This window comes from Lacerta agilis, chromosome 13 (genome assembly GCF_009819535.1).
Source record: "Lacerta agilis isolate rLacAgi1 chromosome 13, rLacAgi1.pri, whole genome shotgun sequence".
Lineage (NCBI taxonomy): Eukaryota > Metazoa > Chordata > Lepidosauria > Squamata > Lacertidae > Lacerta > Lacerta agilis.
Window position 1 is genome coordinate 25,236,220 of NC_046324.1, and position 17,623 is coordinate 25,253,842.

General features: G+C 46.2%; 2 protein-coding genes across 2 annotated transcripts in view; one reads left to right on the forward strand and one right to left on the reverse strand.

The window, feature by feature from the left end:
* The first annotated feature begins 145 nt into the window (after nucleotides 1–145).
* Nucleotides 146–5,204, forward strand: FEM1B (fem-1 homolog B). The gene is made up of 2 exons (XM_033166692.1): nucleotides 146–679; nucleotides 3,380–5,204. Exons 1-2 carry the CDS (start codon nucleotides 432–434, stop codon nucleotides 5,013–5,015), a joined length of 1,884 nt encoding a protein of 627 aa, XP_033022583.1. The 5' UTR covers nucleotides 146–431; the 3' UTR covers nucleotides 5,016–5,204.
* A 3,625-nt stretch (nucleotides 5,205–8,829) lies between these two features.
* ITGA11 (integrin subunit alpha 11) overlaps nucleotides 8,830–17,623 on the reverse strand; it is an 86,690-nt gene continuing 77,896 nt past the window's right edge. The window contains exons 24-30 of the mRNA XM_033167500.1: nucleotides 17,322–17,412; nucleotides 17,118–17,231; nucleotides 15,851–15,937; nucleotides 14,362–14,472; nucleotides 13,271–13,366; nucleotides 11,454–11,567; nucleotides 8,830–10,367 (exon numbers count right to left, since the gene is read on the reverse strand). Coding sequence (XP_033023391.1) covers nucleotides 10,296–10,367; nucleotides 11,454–11,567; nucleotides 13,271–13,366; nucleotides 14,362–14,472; nucleotides 15,851–15,937; nucleotides 17,118–17,231; nucleotides 17,322–17,412 — 685 coding nt within the window. The 3' untranslated portion in view covers nucleotides 8,830–10,295. The remainder of the gene's footprint in view (nucleotides 10,368–11,453; nucleotides 11,568–13,270; nucleotides 13,367–14,361; nucleotides 14,473–15,850; nucleotides 15,938–17,117; nucleotides 17,232–17,321; nucleotides 17,413–17,623) is intronic.

A 17,623-nucleotide genomic window follows, 5' to 3' on the forward strand; every position in this document is an offset into this window, starting at 1 on the left:
CTCCCCGGGTTGGGGTTTGGGCTCCTGCGGGCGGCCGCCGCCTGAGGCAGGAGCTGCGGCTTCAGCCTCGCCTGGAACTGCTGTGCGTGCGAACCCAGGCAGAGTCCCTCAGCCAGGGTCCCTTTTGAGCAGGAGGGGGCACCGCGGGGGGTAGGCTGCCCCCCCAGTGAGCATGGGGCCTGGGGCTCCCAAAGGCAGGCGCTTGGGGGTGACACAGCTGGCCTGAACCGTGTGCGGTGGTGGCGGGGAACGGCAGGACGACGAGAAGCCCTGGTGCCCCCCTTGACCCCAAGGGGGTCGGCCCGCATGCACCTCCCCACTGCGGAGCCACGGAGGCGGAGGAGGCGGAGGAGGAAGATCCCGGCTCGGCCCTGGCGCCAGCTGGGGAGGTTGGCGGCTGGCGTTGGCGGTCCCGGGAGGAGCAGGCAGCCATGGAGAGCCTGGCGGGCTACGTCTACAAGGCGGCCAGCGAGGGGCGGGTGCTGACCTTGGCAGCCCTGCTCCTGAACCGCTCGGAGAGCGACATCCGCTACTTGCTGGGCTACGTCACCCACCAGGGTGGGCAGCGGTCGACACCTCTAATCATCGCTGCCCGCAATGGGCATGCCAAAGTTGTGCGCCTGCTCCTGGAGCACTACCGTGTGCAGACCCAGCAGACTGGCACGGTCCGTTTTGATGGGTACGTACGTACGTGTGGCACGTGGTCACAGAGGAGGCCTTTGGCTTCTTTCTAACAGGAGAAGATGGGATGGTCCTGTGGATTGATAAATTCAGCCTGCCTGTTGTGGTGCTTCCTTTCAATCAATGGAATATAGTAGGTTACATCATGCCTTCATTTGATTGGCATATGCTGTTTCTATAAATGACCTTCCAAGAATCATAAAAGCGGAAGGAGCCGAAAGCTGCCTGCTGTGAGGCAAGACCTTCCCCTGGATCAATTTACATAACCCTACCTGTGCTGGACCGTAAATAAAGAACAGGCACAATGCAGAAAGGTACCTGTATAGACCAACACTTTTGAGATGACTTACCAACTAATTCCAGGTGATGCTTCAGGAGAAGGTGCACACAGATATGTCCTCTCCTGCCAATCTCTAGCCAGTGCCTGGTCCTTTCTAATTTTTCCCATTGTATTGCAGTTGTGAGGACTAGGAACTCTTCCTTTCTCTCCTACATGTGGCAGTGGTTTGTAGAAAATAGTGTGGGGAACAGTGAAAAATGAATGGCATGAGTTATCTAGCCTACTGGATAAGATGCAACTCATGGAATTGTTCAAAGTCCTGGTTAAATCCAATTTCCTATACGTACAGGGACATTGATTGGATACATTGGCCCCCTTCATGTGTTACTTACACGAGGGAAGCTTCACCTGTTAAGAGGCAGAGGGATCCCACCACTGTCCTGTTATCAGAAGGTGACTTAACACACAGAGCCTCCATGTGAGTAATGCTTGGAAGGAGCTATTGACAAAGAGCCAAGGTACAATCGGGAATATATTTAAAAAGTGGTTCAAAGGCCTCACATGAAAGATTTCAGCTCCATTTCAGCTCCATATGTCTGTTCTTCCAAGGCGTGACAGTAATGCCAATTGGGGTCGTAAGAATTATATTAGAATTCTTACTTTTGGAAGTAGTTCTTATTCTTCCCTAAGGCAATTGAGCCAAAGCGCAAGCACAGCATTTAAACATGTAAGGATCAACATTTCCCATACGCATATCTACCTGGTAATGGGATGTTTTAGCTTTTGCCAAAGGCACTTGATAATTTCTTTCTGTGACATCGCTGAGGAGTAGGGTTGCTGGGAGCTGTGGGACATGCCATCAGAGAGGGGAGCAGAGGCTGTACCAAACTTGTCTCTGCAGCCATACCTCCTAGCTGTCCGTTGCTCCTGTTGAAATGGACTAGGTATTATTATTGTGTTTCAGTTTCTGGTGAAGTTGACAGGATAGTAATCCCAACATAGCTCTAAAACTATACAAAAATGTTTTCTTTTGGAGATAATTAAACAGCTGAGAATATTTCTTTTGAAGACAGAAAGCCAACTTGGGGTGGGGTTGTCATATGGGACTACTCATCATCAGATTTGGGATGGGGGAGAAGGACAGCTACTTTCTGCAGCCTACTTCTTCTGCTGCCATTCCAGTTATATGAATTAGACTTTTGTGGATAAGTCCCTCCTAATTGAGTTTTGCTGGAGTACCTCATTAGATTATCAGAGATTACACTACGGTGTAATTACGGTGTAAGCCTCCTGAGATTCTGTGTTAATCACTTGTTGATCTTAGATAGTTTGGAGAGGTTAGGCCACTGTTTGAGTCACTAGGGAGAACTCCAGAATCTCACAACTGACAGTGCTTGACACTGACATGCAACGTAGTAGATGGTAAACAAATGGGTGGTAAAAAATATCCCCGTCCCTGCCAGCATAGGAGTCAAAGCAACAGCAACAACAAACATCCAAGGAAGCCATAGCTGTTGTGAAAATCCTCTGTTTCCCAGCCTCAGAATTATTTTGCGTGTTCTGCAGTAAGACTTCCTTATTTCCTTTGAACTGCCCTTAAGATCAATTGCTGCTTTGTTGTACCAGCATGTTCTGACAAGAAGCTCCCTCTAAATATAAAAGCTGTAATTGATTTAAACACATTTGTCTGAAAAGTCTTTTGGCCTGGGGTTCTTTATTCAGGCGTGGTGAGATGCAACTGACAGGTTAAAACAGTTTGAAAAATTGCTTAATGCTTTCTCCTGGGGTAGGCAGTGCAGTCCCAAGGCTGAAAGATGTTATCACTGTCCCATTTCTGCAACTGAATGTTTGGTAACTCCTTTTGCCTTCTCTTTACTAATATATGGAGTCACATTTGTCCAAATGTCATGAGGGTTATCCCAAAGTATTTGGATACATGTGACAAACTTTTACTACTAGGTGTATCCAAGATGGCAAACACTCTGTGTTCTCTTTAGTATGGCTGCTGAATGCAAATACCACCTCATTAGGTGGTTTTGGTTTTTTTAAACTATATTCATTATTTTGGTCTGAGTCCTCCCTGTAGCTGTTAGAAAGCTCGAGGATTGGTTGCCATCAACTGCAGGGTTGAGATGAATCCTGCCTCAGTTACAGATTGGATTTTCTCCATGTTTTGGAAAATCATGCCCCATTTGCTAGAAGTTGTGCTGTCCTGCAAATTAGAAATTTCATTAAGTGTACTTGTCCAACTCTTCTGCCCACATCCAGCCACCCATTGTGAGCCTAGCCCTTGCATTCCCTATCCTTCTGAAATTCTTCTGCTCACTGACTCTAGGCTGCTTTATAGGATATTACTTTGAAGATTTTTTTAAAAAAAAATTGCACCAATTTTAACTTTCGGTCTCTTTCTTTCCATAGTTATGTCATCGATGGCGCCACGGCCCTCTGGTGTGCAGCTGGGGCTGGCCACTTTGAAGTCGTCAAGCTCTTGGTAAGCCACGGAGCCAACGTCAACCACACAACCGTGACCAACTCTACTCCGCTTCGCGCTGCATGCTTTGACGGCCGGCTTGACATTGTGAAGTACCTCGTGGAGAACAATGCCAACATCAGCATCGCCAACAAGTATGACAACACTTGCCTTATGATCGCTGCTTACAAGGGCCATGTGGATGTGGTGCGCTACCTTTTAGAGCAGCATGCGGACCCCAATGCCAAAGCACACTGTGGCGCAACAGCATTGCACTTTGCGGCGGAGGCTGGTCACCTGGAGATCGTCCGTGAGCTGGTGAAGTGGAAATCTGCCATGATGGTGAACGGCCATGGAATGACACCTCTGAAAGTGGCTGCCGAGAGCTGCAAGGCTGACGTTGTTGAGCTGCTGCTGGCGCACGCCGACTGCAACCGCAAGAGCCGGATAGAAGCTCTGGAGCTCCTTGGTGCCTCGTTTGCCAACGACCGAGAAAACTACGATATAATGAAGACCTATCACTATTTGTATTTAGCCATGCTGGAGCGGTACAGAGATAGCGAGAACATTATAGAGAAGGAGGTTCTGCCTCAGATAGAAGCCTACGGTAGCCGGACAGAGTGCCGGACTCCTCAAGAGCTGGAATCCATTCGGCAGGACCGGGATGCTCTCCACATGGAGGGCCTCATCGTCCGAGAACGAATTTTGGGCTCCGACAACATTGATGTCTCGCACCCCATCATTTACCGCGGTGCCGTTTACGCAGATAACATGCAGTTTGAGCAGTGCATCAAGCTCTGGCTTCACGCCTTGCGTTTGCGGCAGAAAGGCAATAGGAATACCCACAAGGACCTCCTCCGGTTTGCTCAAGTCTTCTCTCAGATGATACACTTGAATGAGCCGGTGAAAGCCAAGGACATTGAGAGCGTCTTGAGGTGCAGCGTCTTGGAGATAGAGCAAGGGATGGCCCGGGTCAAAAGCTCTCAGGATGCTGAGCTCCACACAGCCATGGACAACTACGAATGCAACATCTTCACCTTCCTGTATTTAGTGTGCATCTCCACCAAGACACAGTGCAGGGATGAGGAGCAGTCGCGGATCAACAAGCAGATTTACAACTTGATCCACTTGGATCCCAGGACGCGAGATGGCTCTGGCTTGCTGCACCACGCCGTCAACTCTGGCACGCCCGTGGACGACTTCCACACCAACGACGTCTGCAGCTTCCCCAACGCACTGGTCACCAAGCTCCTCTTGGACTGCGGCGCTGACGTCAATGCTGTGGACAACGAAGGGAACACGCCGCTGCACGTCATAGTCCAGTACAACAGGCCCATTAGTGACTTCTTGACCTTGCACTCCATCATCATCAGCTTGGTTGAGGCCGGCGCTCACACAGACATGACAAACAAGCAGAAGAAGACCCCTCTCGACAAAAGTACCACTGGCGTGTCGGAAATACTCCTGAAGACTCAGATGAAGCTGAGTCTGAAGTGCCTGGCCGCCCGAGCTGTGCGGGTTTATCACATCAGCTACCACAACCAGATCCCCAAGACACTAGAAGAATTTGTTGAATTCCACTAGCCACGCCAATGGGGTGGTGCTCCTTCCCTTCCCAGAAAGGTCAAACTCTTGTCAATAAAATACTGGGCAGAGCTTTAGAAATCCCTTCTCCTCTCCTTTCTTTTTGGTAGCAAACACACACCAACCAGCCCCCTCGTAAACTGGCTAACATGGCTTTGATTTGCAAAAACCTGTCTTCCGACGGCAGAGTGAACAAGTTTCTTTCCTTTCTCTTAATGAACTGGGGCAGGGTGGAGAGTCAAATGCTAAAATGAGAATGAGTGTAAAATATTTTGATACTACGATGCACACGGGTTTTACCATTGACAGCCAAGAATGCTTTAAGCAGCTACCTGCAAAGAGGTTTTGTGTTTAATTAATTGAGCCAGCATGTTACCTATGCAGCAGTTTGGAAAGTCTTTTTGCGGGAGGGAAGAGGAAGAAGGGAAGAGAAAATGGAGAAGGATCTTATTGCTGGGATTTTATTAAAACATGCAAAGCAATCCAGGGAAATTTACTCCTCACCAGCCTGTTTTTAATGCCTTTCAGTTCCTACCAGAGTTGTCACTAACATTTAGTTTTAATTTCTGCTTGCAATGAGATGAAAATAACCAATTGTTTGGCTACAGAAAAAGGGAAATGCAGGTTGAAATTCAGATGTGTGAATGTGCTTGCTTATCAGTACTTAAAATTACTACTATTTATTTGGTTGTTGAGGGGGGCAAAACAGGCATACCTCCTCAAATTCATTCTTTTGCTGCTTTAAGATAAGTAGCATGCAGAAATAGTTTGCATTATTTGAGTACAGTGGACGCTCGGGTTGCGAACGTGATCCATGCAGGAGGCGATTTAGTGTTTGTGCGCATGCGCGAGCGCCGAGACCCAGAAGTAACCTGTTCCGGTACTTGCGGGTTCGGTGCGGTGTGCAACCCAAAATTGCACAACCTGAAGTGGCCGTAACCCGAGGTATGACTGTATTGTTTTATGTGTGGTTCCCTGTCCCCCCTCCCCCCCCGGTAAGATAAAGCGTAAAGTGGTTAAGGCTGGATCTTAATCCCACACCTGGGTAACTGCTGCATTTCCTGAAATCTTCCAAGTAGCTGGCAAACAAGTTTTGTTTTCAAAAAATGATCTTTTTTAAAAATTAAAAAAACAAAAAATGTTAGAAACCTGGCAGGGAAGGATCAGGGAAGAATAATTGTGTCGGCAGGACCCTGCCCTGAGAATCAGTTTCTGTCTTTTCAGCCCTCTTCATTATGGAACTCTTCAGAAAAATAGATTCCACACCCACCCGCACATGTTCAAATCATCCTCTCTAAAGGCCATCTTTTAAATCACTCACAGTACCTTGATTGTATGAAGAATGTTTGACCTGTGAAAAGCATCTCTCCTTGGCAGAAAACTTCAGCAGCCCAATGCCATTTCTTTTGACAGGTTACTGAAAACACTTCCCATGATTTTAAATTCTACTTTCTAACTGTCAGCTGGGAAAAGAATGTTCTGCAGTCATTTCTTTTTTTAAAAAAGGAACAGAGAGTTCAAATAAAAAGGGGCATTCTGAGCACAGGTATGTGTGTTTGTATTACAAATAAAATCTTGAATGTGAAACTTAACCCTGATGTGTCACGCTGCAAAGTGATTGGTAGCTGCTCTTGCGGGATGTTGGTAAAGAGCAGACCTCTCGTTGTGAAAAGATTGCATTTAAATTTTATTGTAGTTTGATTAATGGACAAGTCGCTCATCTAAGCTCTTCCCTTCTGAGCCTTAAACGAACAAGCTGGCCAAGTATTGTGGTGTTTGTGTGGATAACTTCATTCTGAACAATCTGAAGTCCGAGGTCATTCTGCATTTCAGCGCGTTGTTCATGGGACTTTGAGCGATGGCCAAATTATATTAAATTATATTAACTCCTCCCTGATGAGGTGGGGGAGAGGATGATTTACCGGTAAAAGTTGCCAAAGCTTCCTCCTTTGTGAACACGAGCACTTGTTTCCAAAACTTAAAATTTTGCTTTTTTCTGAGAAGGTAAAAACGAATGGCAGTGTGAACTCTCAGGTTCATGTTTCATTTTAATTTTGGGGTGCATATAAGAAGCTTAGGGGTCATTCCAAGCTCTTCAGCCTCTCTTGATACAGATAATGTTAATGTGGTGAGATAAAAGGCCACCAGTGGTCCTGTGAACCTGGTTCTGTGAACTAATAAACGGTTCCTTTTCATAAGATTGATTGGCAGCCTGGGAGCTGGACATTGTCCTCTGCCAACAAAACAGTAGGCATGAGCTCTGTCAAACCTTCAATTTTGACCAAGTCCCTGGTCTTCCAATACTGCAGGTTTCAATATTTTACCATATATAGAGTATATATATGTAGTATGCATGCAACATAGAAACAGTAAATAATAACATTGCTACAAAAATGCAACATAAAACCGCAGGATCATAGAATCATAGAATTGTAGAGATGGAAGGGACCTTGAGGGTCAGCTAGTCCAACCGCCTGCAGCACAGAATAAAAACGAATTCATAAACAGATAGGCAGCATCCATCCTTATGGGTCAGGGAAACCTTGGTTAAAATGCTAGGTCTTTGCAAGACGTCTGAAGCAGCTGATTGCTGCTGTTTCATGCATGACAGAGAGAAAGACCTTCCATAATTACAGGGGCAATAGTGGAAAATGTCCTTTTTTGGGTCACTGCCCTATGATGTTCCACAGAGTGGAATTTCCCCATACGATCTAAGTGACATCACAGGTCTCTACAGGGGCAGGCGATCGATCTTTCAGGTTGGCTAGCCTTGAACTGTTCAAGGCTTTATATTTTAACAGGATTAAAAAAAAAATCTGCACATCCCCCTTCACAGAGCATAAACATGCCTGCAGAAGGAGGCAGCCTTACAGATGCTGATAGTGTAGATTATTGCAATGCTACATACTCTACCCACCCTTGTAAGTTCAATTGCAAAAAGGCCTGGGGGAGGGAAGAAGGGATATGGGAGCTTTGTATCCTAATCCGGGCAGCATCTGTCTCTTTGGAATACTCTGGAAAACAAACCATGAAGTCAAACGAGCTCGGTGGGGGAAGCAGAAAGCAAAATTGATGGTCTTTGCCAAGCTGGTCTCCTCCAGATGTTGTGGACTACAACTCTCATTAGTCACATGGTTCCCCCCCCCAACAAAAAAAGCTTCCAAGGATGACTGGGTGCTTTGATTTGGAATGTGTCGTAAGGGGTGCATTGGGTTTTAAAAGACAGCTGGTGGTTTCGAGGCAGTGAGCTTGTTGCTAAGAAGATTCAAGTGAGCGAGGGAGGGAAGGAAAGCTGGCATGTTGTCACTAGGAGAAAGAGCATGGAAAGGTCGAGAACCCTTTTAGAATTTTTGTACCTGAGCTCTGATCTAGCAGCTGTGGAGCAGTTACGTAACTGGGGTTGGCTTTCCTGAAGGAAACGTTTGCTGGTGAATTGAACCAGACAGACTTCTAGCGCTCTGGGAGATTCCCAGGGTCAAATGTGTCCTGTCTCTGCTTCCCTTTCTGTGAGAGCAATTTTGCACTGCCAACACTTCAGTTAAGTGTCCTTGCTATGACAACTAAAAATAACTGCAGCTATGTTAATGTCAGGCTGCTCCTAATGCAGCCTTCACCAACCTGGTGCCCTCCATCTGTTTTGGACTACAATTCCTATCAGCCCCAGGCAGCAAAGTCATGGTGACAGGCTGGTGGGAGCTATGATCCAAAACACCTAATGAATATCAGTGTGCATTTGGGTTTTCTCCAACCAAGAGGCAAAATTCCTAGTTCCTTTAAAAAAAAAAAGTCTTAGACAAATGACTGCATCTAAAACTTTCACTTTAAAAAGTTTTAATTTTCTTTTTACAAAATCCCACAAACCACAATCTACTGCTGCAGCATTTTACATAGGTTACTGCATTCAGTGGAACTGATTTCTCATTTTCAGTCATTAATATTCACAATAGCATAAATAATTTTATTATGCAAAAGAAACAAAAAGGGTCAAATTAAAACATTTCCATCGTACAAAAGTATATACACATATAGTACATATTTTCCATGTGTTGCTTTTGGAAATTGCACAACTTGAGGGGAAACACTTCAAACTGGTTTGTTTTAGTCGACTTTAAAAACAAGAAAGGTAAACATTTTCAGAAAAAGTATATACAGCTGAGGATTGAAGGCTTGCATTAAGGTGCTTACAATTGTCGGTATCTGTGTTCAGTGCATTAAGAAGGCAATAAAGATTTCTCTCTTCAACTGCTCCATTTAGAGAGTGGGAGAGGCACTGCAGAGTGGTGGACGGTCTGGTTCTGAGCATGTATCCTGCACCCACCCCTTTGGAATGAATGGGAGTTTCACATACAGAGTAAGTGCCCAGTGCGTTATATCCTACTTGGGCTCTTCATAAGCATTTGGTGTGGAGCATCAGATAAGAATCTAGTAACTTTTTTGATTCATAGATAAACACACAGTGCCCCTTACTTGCGTTAGAGAATAGCTGGAGAACACGTGTCCCCACCTGCAAGTTAACCTCTGTTTCATTCTAGTCACCCAGCCTCTTACATGTTTTGTGGATAACATGAATGGATCTTGCTTTTTAAAGCATTAACTCTCCACAGGGTCCTCTGTTCCAGAAAGAACCTCCCGTCCGCTAATGATTTCAAATGCTGCACTATTTTGTAAAGGCAACTTCATTTGTTTCGAAGGCATGCTGCGTTATCTCAATTTCTTGAAGACCGCTTTTGCAGAATATATTGGTCTGGTTCATTCTCCCATGGCATCTTGAATAAGCAGTTGCTGTAAAAAGAATATGTGAAGACCCATTACAAGTTTGCTGCTGCTGGTATCCATGCAGATCCAGGTTTTTCCCTTTTTTTGGTGGGGTGAAAAGCTTTCCCCAGTGAGATATGCTTGTGCCATGAACGGATAAAAAGGACTGGAGCTCGGAGACTTTTATGAATTACTGCAGAGCTATTCTGGCATGGTAGTTGTCTGCCTCGTGGAGCCAAGATTTGTCATTTTCAAGAAAGCGATGGCCACTAAAGGGTCCCTTGTCCCTGGAAATTTACTCTCCAGGCCATTGCTGCAGAGCTTCCAGTGTCTTAGGCTGAAGGAAGCAATTAAACCCAGTTTGAAGTCCCTTTTTAGCCAGCTGCATCTTGCCCCTTGCAGGTAACACTGAGCAGTTGGGGTTGCTTTCATGAGAAGACATGGAAGGGGTGGTGAGGGATCTCATCATTGCAAAGGAAATTTGGCTCTGAGGAGCCAAGGGAGTCACTTGGGGAGATGGAAGCCTCAGTCCAAGTCCTTGGTGTTCTGGTTCTCGGCTGCGTCTCTCTTGCGGTTAGCACTTTTAAAAAAGCCAAGCTGCAAGAAAAGGAAGATAAAGAAAAATTAATTTATATGCCTGGCATTAATAGCACTATTGATAGGACACATGTAGCTGAGGCTCCCTGCCTCTTCCAGCTGCATCTCAAACTCAGGACTCGCCTATATTTCTGCTTGACCTGTATTTTGACTGTGTCATGTCTCAATTCATTCCCCTGGGTCTGAGAGCTTTTCTTGTAGTTCCGTAGCTGTGCCTTGTGAAAATCCAATTGCACCTGCCAAATCAGGTCTTCTCGGATGTGTGGAAAATCCAAAAGGAGATTTTGCTTAAATGAGCTTCAGTCTAACAGGTAAGATCGCATTTTCACTAGGTACAGCTGTAGAAGGATGAGAAAAGCTCTCGGACCTGGGGGAATTGATGGGTACACAGTATGGTCAGAATATAGAACAGGCAACAGTGTGGACCAGCCCAAACTCTCCAATCATTACATGACATCATGGTATTAGTTTGTTTATTAAGACATATCCTATCTTAGTGACTTCAGACTGGTTTACAACTGAATAAAGAAATATGCAAATGTATAAAAGGGCAAACATTAAACTAGAAAATGTTGGGTTGGTGGAAGGCAAAAAACAAAACAACCCCCCCCCCCAATCAGCTGAGATTCTTCCTGTTACATGGCTCATATTGCAATCCTCGTCGTTAAACAAGGAAAAGGCCAAATGTTTAGCAGTGTGACCAATTTTCATGGAAATGAATTTATTGGTTTAATGGTAGGAATAGAGAGCAATGATTTTTTTGATGGATTATTTTAAAAACTCCTACTCTTGTCTTCCCACCGAAAGGGCAGCTGGCAGACAATGACTTTATATATAAAGCTGTCTTTGGTGAGGAACATATTTCATCCATGGGGGGATGTTTTTGGACTACAGCTCCCATCAGGCCAAGGGGTGGTTGGAGCAGTGGCGGACTTTGAGGGGGGCAGGGTCTCGGATTTCAGCAGCACCCTGTGTGACACTGTGTGACCATTACACCATAGTTGTGGCACCCCCATGGCTCCACTCCCAGTGCAACCAAACTGGTCGCGCTCCCCTAAATGCAGCTCTGGTGGGAGAGGGACTCACCTTCCACAGCGCCAGCACAAGGAGGGCCAGCAGGAGGAGACCACCTAAGGTGCTCCCAATGATGATCCAGATGGGGATTTGGGACTCCTCTATCTTGGAGATTTCAAACGTGACCTGCAAGAGGAATACACAACAAGAACATGTGCAACTTTGGGGGAAAACCTTCTGAGGGTAAGAGCTGCCTGACAGTGGAATGGATGACCTCAGAAGGTGGTGGACTCTCCTTCATTGGAGGTTTCTAAACAGAGGTTGGACAGCCACTTGTCATGGATTCTTTAGCTGTGATTCCTGTGATTGGACTAGAGTGCTCATGGGATTCTTTCCAATTCTATGATTCTACCAACTGGCTCTTTGAATGGACCCCCCCCTGACTTTTAACCCCTTTTGCATCCAAAAAGGAGCAGGGTGACGGATGTGATTTGTATGGAATTGAAAAAGAAGAAGCAAGTTTGGTTATGTATGTTTGGGTTCACTCTGCAGAAGTGTGCCCATGACAAGCACATACTGTCGTCTACTGCCAGCAGAGGGCACCAGCGCCCCACTTTTGAATGACATTTCAGAAACGAAGAGCATGCCATAATGTTCTTCCGCTCTGTCTCATATATGCATTTATTTAACCATCACTTCTTCCAGGGCTGCAAGCACAAGTCTATTCAAGAGCATGAGGGGCCCTCATTGGGGCCTAATTCCTAAGGAGAGATGCTGGATGCAAAAGCTGCAGTTTACCCCTGTTGGGTTAAACTGGATTTGCAACTGGTGCTTTCAGATAAGGGCAACATAGCAGGACCCAGTCATTGCTGTTCTGCTCTGAACGGCTAGTGGATCAGGAACTTTGCTTCCAGACTGCTGGAATCCAGATGACATTCTGCGGCCCAGTGGGCAGTTCCAAATATATGTGTGTGTGTGTGTGTGTGTGGGAATACAATTTTAATTGGGACTATGGCTTAGCAGGAAAGGATTAAATATTTCCTGCCCTCTTGACTCAGTTTAAAGAGTAGCAGGAGGGAACTGATAGAAAGGCAATGCTATTTGGAAAGGGAATGTTAAAGTGAGAGAGTTAATTGCTAGACAGGAGAGACAAACCCCAGAGAAGGAAATGGCTGGAGCACTCTATACAGGCCATAACCAGCCTGAAACCCACAGGAAAGCTGCATGATGGGTCATCTGGGGAAATTGCACAGCTGTTTTTCTTTTTTTTAAAGTCAGTTTTTCTGAGCTCTGGGTGGGGAAGCAGACGCTGAACAGGGAAAGCACGAGAAGAAGATGTTTTGTCCATGACTATTTGCCCTGTAAAAAGTGAGTGAACAAAGCATGGCTATTTCACACTATGTGTCTGGTGTAGATGCAATCTGAAATGTTACATTGGTAACTGAAAGCAAAAATGATTTGCCCTTCCCCAATTGCCATCTAAACCCAATGGCAAATTTTGTTGCCATCAAATTAGGAGTCAAAATGGTCTGAGAGAAGAGAAGAGGCAAGCCAGGTGATGCAGTTCACTTATGGATGGGAAACCGTATCTTTGACTGCAGGCTTCTGGGTTCCTTTGAACCCACTTAGCAGCAATTTCAGAAGCAGGTTTTCCTTCTTCCCAATAAATCCATCACCCCCACGACATACCACACTTCTCCAAACACAAATTCCAGGTCCGGTGCGTACCATTCCTTGCCCAAGTTGCTTGTGGCCTCCCAGATCACAAGGGTTCGGACATGTGCTGCAATTCCTGCATGGCAGGGGGATTGGACTAGATGTCCCTTTGGGTCCCTTCCAACTCTACAATTCTGTGAGATCTGATGAGCGCCTGAGGTCAAGCTACTCACCTGCCGACTGGGATCGTCCTCTCTGAAGACGAAGGCACTGCGGAACCCTCTCTGCAGGACGGCGTTAATCACAAATCTCAGCGACTTGAATTTCATCTTGAAAAGACAGGGCAAGATAAGAGTCACAAGAGGGGGCTCAGCAGTGGACAGTTCAGCTAGTCGCTTACTCAGCTTGTTTGGGGGGGGGGGCCTTTTCACTGATCTGAGCAAACCAGGGGTTGTGTCATTTGTAAGAGCAGCTCTCTTTCCTGCCTGGAATGTTTCAAGTGATAAACCAAGGAAAATAACTTTCTGTGCTGCAGCATCACTCCCTTGATGTCTGCCCTGAGACCAGCAAGTAAAGGGAGGTATACAAATTTAATAAATAAAATAATAATAATAATAATGTCTGTCCAAAAGCAGCTGGAGACCCAAGTTTGGGAAACGCTGTTTGAAACAGTTGTCCTAAACTGTTTTTAACTAAAAAATTTTTTTCCCTTCCAGTAGCACCTTAGAGACCAAGTAAGTTTGTTATTGGTATGAACTTTCGTGTGCATGCACACTTCTTCAGATACACAGATCAGTTCATAACTGATAATTTAGTTGTTTTAGTCTTTTTGTAAACCACTTTTAGGGTTTTTGTTTAAAAAAAATAGATAAAAACAATTTGATGAAGGGTGTGTATAAAGAATAGAAAATCAAGCTGGCTGGCTGTATGAGGCGTTAAAAAGAACACTTTGCTTTAAACCAGGGAGTGTCTCACCCCCTGCACTCATCTTAGTGAAAAAGAGGTCACAGATGTTCCTGGCTTGACCTAATTCTTTCATTATTTGGTGTAATTAAGCAAATGGTGTTGATGTGGCACTCAAGAGGATGACAAATCTTGTTTCCCAGCTACGTAGAGAGGGAGGATTCCATTGGGGACGGGCGGGGAATGACTAGCAGCTGAAAAAGTTGGCGATAAAAGAGGAAGTTTGAAAACCGCCTCGTGGCCCAGCTCCCTGGAGTCAGGGGCTAGCTCGGGATACAGCCCAGCGGCATAAGCACAATAATCTGCCAGCCTTCAGTGAGGATAGCGCTGGAAGCTACACCGTTTGCTGACTCGCCCTTACAGTTCTCAGTGACTTCATCCACAGATTTCCATGCAAGAGGAAGCTGACTTCTCCATTGGCAGCCAGATTTACACTGCAGTCTATGGATATCACATCAGAATTACTGTAGTTCTGGAAGGGGTTAAAAAGAAAAAGAAAAAGAAAAAGGGAGTTAGAAGTGGAGAGGACCATAACGAGGCTAATTCCTCCCACCTGGAAGTAGGACGACTAATGCAGTTGAGTGGGCAGGTGGGTGACCATCACTGGGCATTCACTCGAATTTGCTGCATCCACAATGAGGTGGTCGGACGCTGCTCATGCTGGATGAAAGGAAGCACTTTTTCCCCTTTTAGCAGGACGGATAAAAGGAAGCTCTTCATGCAGTACATAGTTAAACTATGGAACTCACTCCCACTGGAGGCAGTGACCAACTTGGTGTCAGGCTTGAGGAATCCTCTCCCTCCCCTGATGGCACCAAGAAGCAGGGAGGAAACAAGAAAGTTCTTACTTATGATTTGTTCAGTTATAATGGTGCTGCCCAGGACTGACCTGCTGGGGGCCTAAAGGGCCCAGCCCTGCTTCTCTCCACCTGGCTTGGGTGGGGGGCCTGACAGGCTCCATAAAGGAGTGCTGCAGCTGCGGGGCAGAGAGGGCTCTGTTTTTGTTTTCTGTTTTTGTTTTCAAATTGCTTTTATTTTTTATCTGTGTCATTTTAAATTGTGATTGATAATAATGCTGTATTCTTAGTTTTAGATTTTATGATTTATATGGAAATTGTTTTCCATTTGGCTGTGTATTTTTTGATGTGTTTTATTTATTTATTGTTTATGACTTCAGAAAGGCTGGTTGAGTGCATCAGCCCAAAGTCAATTTGCTATCTGACCTCGTTTTCCATGTTTGCTTGTTGTCGTTTAGTCTTCATGACCCCATGGACCAGAGCACGCCAGGCACTCCTGTCTTCCACTGCCTCCCGCAGTTTGGTCAGGCTCAAGAACACTGTCCAACCATCTTGTCCTCTGTTGTCCCCTTCTCCTTGTGCCCTCAATCTTTCCCAACATCAGCGTCTTTTCCAGGGAGTCCTCTCTTCTCATGAGGTGGCCAAAGTACTGGAGCCTCAACTTCAGGATCTGTCCTTCCAGTAAGCACTCAGGGCTGATTTCTTTAAGGATGGATAAGTTTGATCTTCTTGCAGTCCATGGGACTCTCAAGAGTCTCCTCCAGCACCATAATTCAAAAGTATCAATTCTTCGGCGACCAGCCTTCTTTATGGTCCAGCTCTCACTTCCATACATCACTACTGGGTAACAGTAAAGCCCCCCAGACATAAAAAGTATTCATTGCACAGGAAATGTCATGCAGGTTGTGAATACCTTGGCAATGACATTGCATCCCGGTACTTTTTTAAAAAGATGGACCAGAATTTGAGCCCTATGTTCAAGTCTTGCCTCAGCACACAGGATTTGATTTTGTGTTTTCAGAAGTCCAGCACAGAAAGATGGGCATTACATACCAGCTGGGGGTGGCGCCCCAAGTCCTCGTCAGAGGGTGTCCTTCGGTAGTCTGTGTTGTTCCCCCCAATGTGGCACGTTATGTGTTCCTATAATAGAAGAGGGAAGCTGGAATAGCTCACTGGGAACAGAAATCCAAAGATACATCCCGCAAAGAATGACGCAGAATGGACAGCCTGTTTGGGGGATTTGCTCCCCCTGTGCACATCCTTGCCCCTAAAATACAGCTTCCGCTTCTGCAGCCAGCCCAGCCCAGCCCTGATCCACCCCTCCCAAGGCAGCACACAAAATGTGCCCTGTGATTTAATGGGCACCTGGATTCCAGCAACAGTCCCTCTAGGAGGGAAATTGTTCCATGACCTTACAAGCTAGTCATTAAATGCCAGTGGGAGGTTTGGCTCTCTGCTGCTGCTGGCGCCTAAACTTTTCCACTTCCCCAGCCAGCCATGTGTGGAAGTGGATGGAGCCCTGGGTGCACAATTAATGCAGAAGGGCTGTAGCTCAGTGGCAGAGCACCTGCCATGGGTGCAGAAGGCTCAGGGTTCAATCCCCGATTGCATCTCCACGTGGGGCTGGGAACGCCTCTTGCCTGGAACCCCTGGAATGCTGCTGTGAGTCATTGTAGGAGATACTGAGTTAGAGGAAGCAATGGCCTGGCTTTAGTCTAAGACAGCTTCCTTTCGGAGCCAAAAACTGTAATAATTGGGTCAAGAGGGTGACTATTAGCAGAACAGATGGGAGGAAACCAAGAGATGACACAACATCTGGATGGGAGGACGGTACAGCCTGCCAAATTTGCCATTGGAGGCCCAGTTTTATAAAAAGCACTAAAGCTGGACACAGGAGACTGCCAAGCCAGACCACTGGGTTCCATCTAGCTCAATATCATCGACACGGACTGGCAGCAGCTCTCCAGGGTTTCAGAAAGGCACCCTTCCCAGCCCCACCCTGGGGCCTTCTGCGTGCGCAGCAGATGCTGTGCCCCTGAGCCATGGCTCTTCCTGGTAAGCACCACAAGTCTTTACGTAAGCCAAAGGGGTTTGATCCTAGAACTGGAAGTTGCTTGCAAGGGGTAGGGGAAAGTCTGAGCACCATGACAGCACATTAACTTGGGAGGTTGCTATGATCACACAATCAATTTTGGGGGGGAAACTCCCTATGTTGCGGCTTCCTGCTGGAGCATCCTGATTTGTAACCCATGCCTTAAAGGTCCTTTGAAGCTATTTTTACCCCCCCCCCCTAAGAATCACAAATAAAAGCTCTGGCTACCTCATCCACGTGGAAGCCTGCTAGCTGCAGAAGGCGATTGCCTCCCCGTGTGGCCACGGGGACTGTGATTTTGATAGCCATCCCATCAACAGGAAAGAGGCCCAGATTCTGCAGCTGTGAAAGTTGACAAACACATGCCGGATCAATACCCTTCTGCAAGGGGACATCCCTCGCCCCCTTCCCCCACCAGAGTTCCTCCACTACCTTAAAGGTACAGTTAAAAGGCGGACCGATGCTGTCATATCTCTCCAGAGAATTGTTTGACTTGACCTCGTAGTAATTCTGGCTGGGACTCCTGAATAACAGCAAAAAGGAGAAAACTCATCCATCCATAGTTCAACTAAGGGTGTGTTCACATTTCTGCCTTAGAGCACAGTAAAGTTTTCCCCTTCCCCCCTTCCCCACTGAGGGTGTTTCACAGCTGAGCTCTTTTGCCCCTTAGTTCACATCAGCAGGGCTTCATTAGTGTCAGATTCATTTCTGTTTGTATACATCCTTTGGAGGTC